The sequence below is a fragment of the Bison bison genome, unplaced genomic scaffold (assembly GCF_000754665.1).
Source record: "Bison bison bison isolate TAMUID 2011002044 unplaced genomic scaffold, Bison_UMD1.0 scf7180017858667, whole genome shotgun sequence".
Lineage (NCBI taxonomy): Eukaryota > Metazoa > Chordata > Mammalia > Artiodactyla > Bovidae > Bison > Bison bison.
The window spans coordinates 25,266-27,657 of record NW_011489239.1 but is presented as its reverse complement, the minus strand read 5'-3'; the positions used below and the strand labels follow the sequence as shown (position 1 = coordinate 27,657).

At 67.7% G+C, this 2,392-nt stretch overlaps 1 protein-coding gene across 1 annotated transcript in view; it reads left to right on the top strand.

Moving 5' to 3' along the window:
- The window catches only part of SHANK3 (SH3 and multiple ankyrin repeat domains 3), a gene marked incomplete at its 5' end in the record, with an annotated part of 46,094 nt that extends 43,702 nt beyond the window's left edge, over positions 1–2,392 (top strand). Inside the window, one exon of the mRNA XM_010828574.1 lies at positions 250–2,392. Within this exon, the coding sequence (XP_010826876.1) occupies positions 250–844 (595 nt within the window). The remainder of the gene's footprint in view (positions 1–249) is intronic.

Sequence of the window (2,392 nt, the reverse complement as noted above, 5' to 3'; positions counted from 1 at the left end):
GGAGTAGAGGGGCCTGGGCTCTTACTCCATTCAGTCTAGGGCTCCCCTTCCCCCAGCAGGGCACTGACTCTGGGGGCCGGGCCAGAGGAACCACGGGATCCTATCCTCCCGGTCTCCCTCCGGCCCCAACGGCTACCCCGCCCCCGGCCCCGCCCCCAGCGTCCTCCTGGCCTCTGGCCCCGCCCCCTCCGCCCGGCCCCACCTTGCCTGGTACCCCTCACCTGGCCTTGACCCCCTCTCCCTCCGCAGGCTCTTCAGCAGCCTCGGTGAGCTGAGCACCATCTCAGCGCAGCAGCGCAGCCCTGGGGGCCCGGGCGGCGGGGCCTCCTACCCGGTGCGGCCCGGCGGCCGCTACCCTGTGGCGCGGCGCGCCCCGAGCCCAGTGAAGCCCGCGTCGCTGGAGCGGGTGGAGGGGCTGGGGGCGGGGGCGGGGGGCGCGGGGCGGCCCTTCGGGCCTCACGCCCCCCACATCCTCAAGTCGTCCAGCCTCTCCATCCCGCATGAGCCGAAGGAGGTGCGCTTCGTGGTGCGCAGCGTGAGCGCGCGCAGCCGCTCGCCCTCGCCTTCGCCGCTGCCCTCGCCAGCGCCCGGCCCGGGCCCCGGGGCCCCCAGCCCGCGCCGGCCCTTCCAACAAAAGCCCCTGCAACTCTGGAGCAAGTTCGACGTGGGCGACTGGCTGGAGAGCATCCACTTGGGCGAACACCGCGACCGCTTCGAGGACCACGAGATCGAGGGCGCGCACCTGCCGGCGCTCACCAAGGACGACTTCGTGGAGCTGGGCGTCACGCGCGTGGGCCACCGCATGAACATCGAGCGCGCGCTCAGGCAGCTGGACGGCAGCTGACGCCCCCCGCTCCCTCCCCACGCCCCGGCCGCGCCCTGCGGGCAGGGCCCCCCTCCGCCCCCGGGCTGCGGGCTCGGCCCACTCCCCAGCCCCCACCCTATCGGCGCCCGGGCCAGGAATGTTGCATGAATCGTCCTGTTCGCTGTCGCTCGGAGACTTGCCCTGTACATTGCTTAGCGCCCTCCCAGGCCGTCGAGCCCCACCCAGCACACGGTCAGGAAGGGCGCGGGCCGTGGGGGGCTGGAGCGGGAGGGGGTCGGGGGCGGGGTGCTCCAGCCTGACCATCTCCCGCTGAGCTCCTGGTGGCTACTTTCCCAGAGGGGGTAACCTAGTCCAGCATGCGAGGTCAAGACACACCTTGGTGACTCGGGGGGAGGGGGGAAGACATTGGGGTTCTCGGTTGGGGGCCAAGGAGCCCCCTGTTTTGCATATTTTAATCCACTCTATATTTGGAACAAGAAAAGGAACAAATATCTCTGTCCTTAATAGCTTCCCTTCCCCTCCCCTCCAGCCCCCGGTTCCGCTGCGGCTGCCCAGTCTTCCATCTCTGGCCCCTCAACTGCCACTGCCACCCCACATGGGGCAGGGGACGCTCCAGCTGGTCTGGGGTTGGCCAGGGTCCTCGCACCCGCCCCGGGGCCCAGCTGGGCCCCCTCCCCTCGCTGAGCTATGGTGTTCCCCACCGACCCTTCAGGTGCTGCGTGGAGGAGGGGCGGCAGGCGGCGACTCCTGTGGGCCCTCGCACGGTCACGTGGCCTGGGAGAGCCGCCCAGGGCGGGTGTGGGCGCAGGGCCCTGGCACCTGCCCCCGGCCGTCTCCCTCACAGGGTCCCCCCCCAGCAGGGGTCTAGCTTCCTCTCCGCGCTGCTGGGCGACTACAGCAGAGAAGCCTCCCTGCCTCAGACCTGAAGTCGCCAGTTCCGCCCTGTGTGTGTGTGCGCAGATGTGCGAGTGTGTGAAACTCGGGGTGCGACTGAGTGCATTGGAGCCCCTTGTGTGCCTGACTGGAGGGTGGTCCCAAGGGGCCACTCTGGACTAGTGTGGGGGCTTCGGAAGCTTGCACAGGGTGCGTGCATGGGTGTGTGCCTGTGAAAGCACCCCGTCTCCACTTCCAAAGAAAGTCAGAGGTCGTCTTGCACCCTGGGACCTGCTGTTTGCCCAGCCTGTCCCTCCAGAGCCTCGCGGAGCCTGAGTGGGCCTTCTTGGTGAAGCCTTGCTGCTTGGGAGAGGCCCCCAAGGGCCCTTGGAGGCAGTGCTCCGCCCTCTCTGGGCTTCTAGGGGGGATCATAGGGGCACCCCTAGAGTCAGGCCACTGCGAGCCTTGGGGAGAGGCAAAGACCCCAGTGGGCACCCCAGCCCCCCTTACTGTGACTCCTCACACTCAGCAATGACCTGTGGGGTGGGGGGCCCGGGACGTTTTTAAACCTAGGGTTTGGAGTCTGGACTAAGCTCCATCCACGTCACTCACGAGTTTCTGTTTATATTTCTAGCTTTTTTTAATAAAAATGAAAAAACCCAGAAAACAGAAGTTTTCACAGCCCAGGGGCTT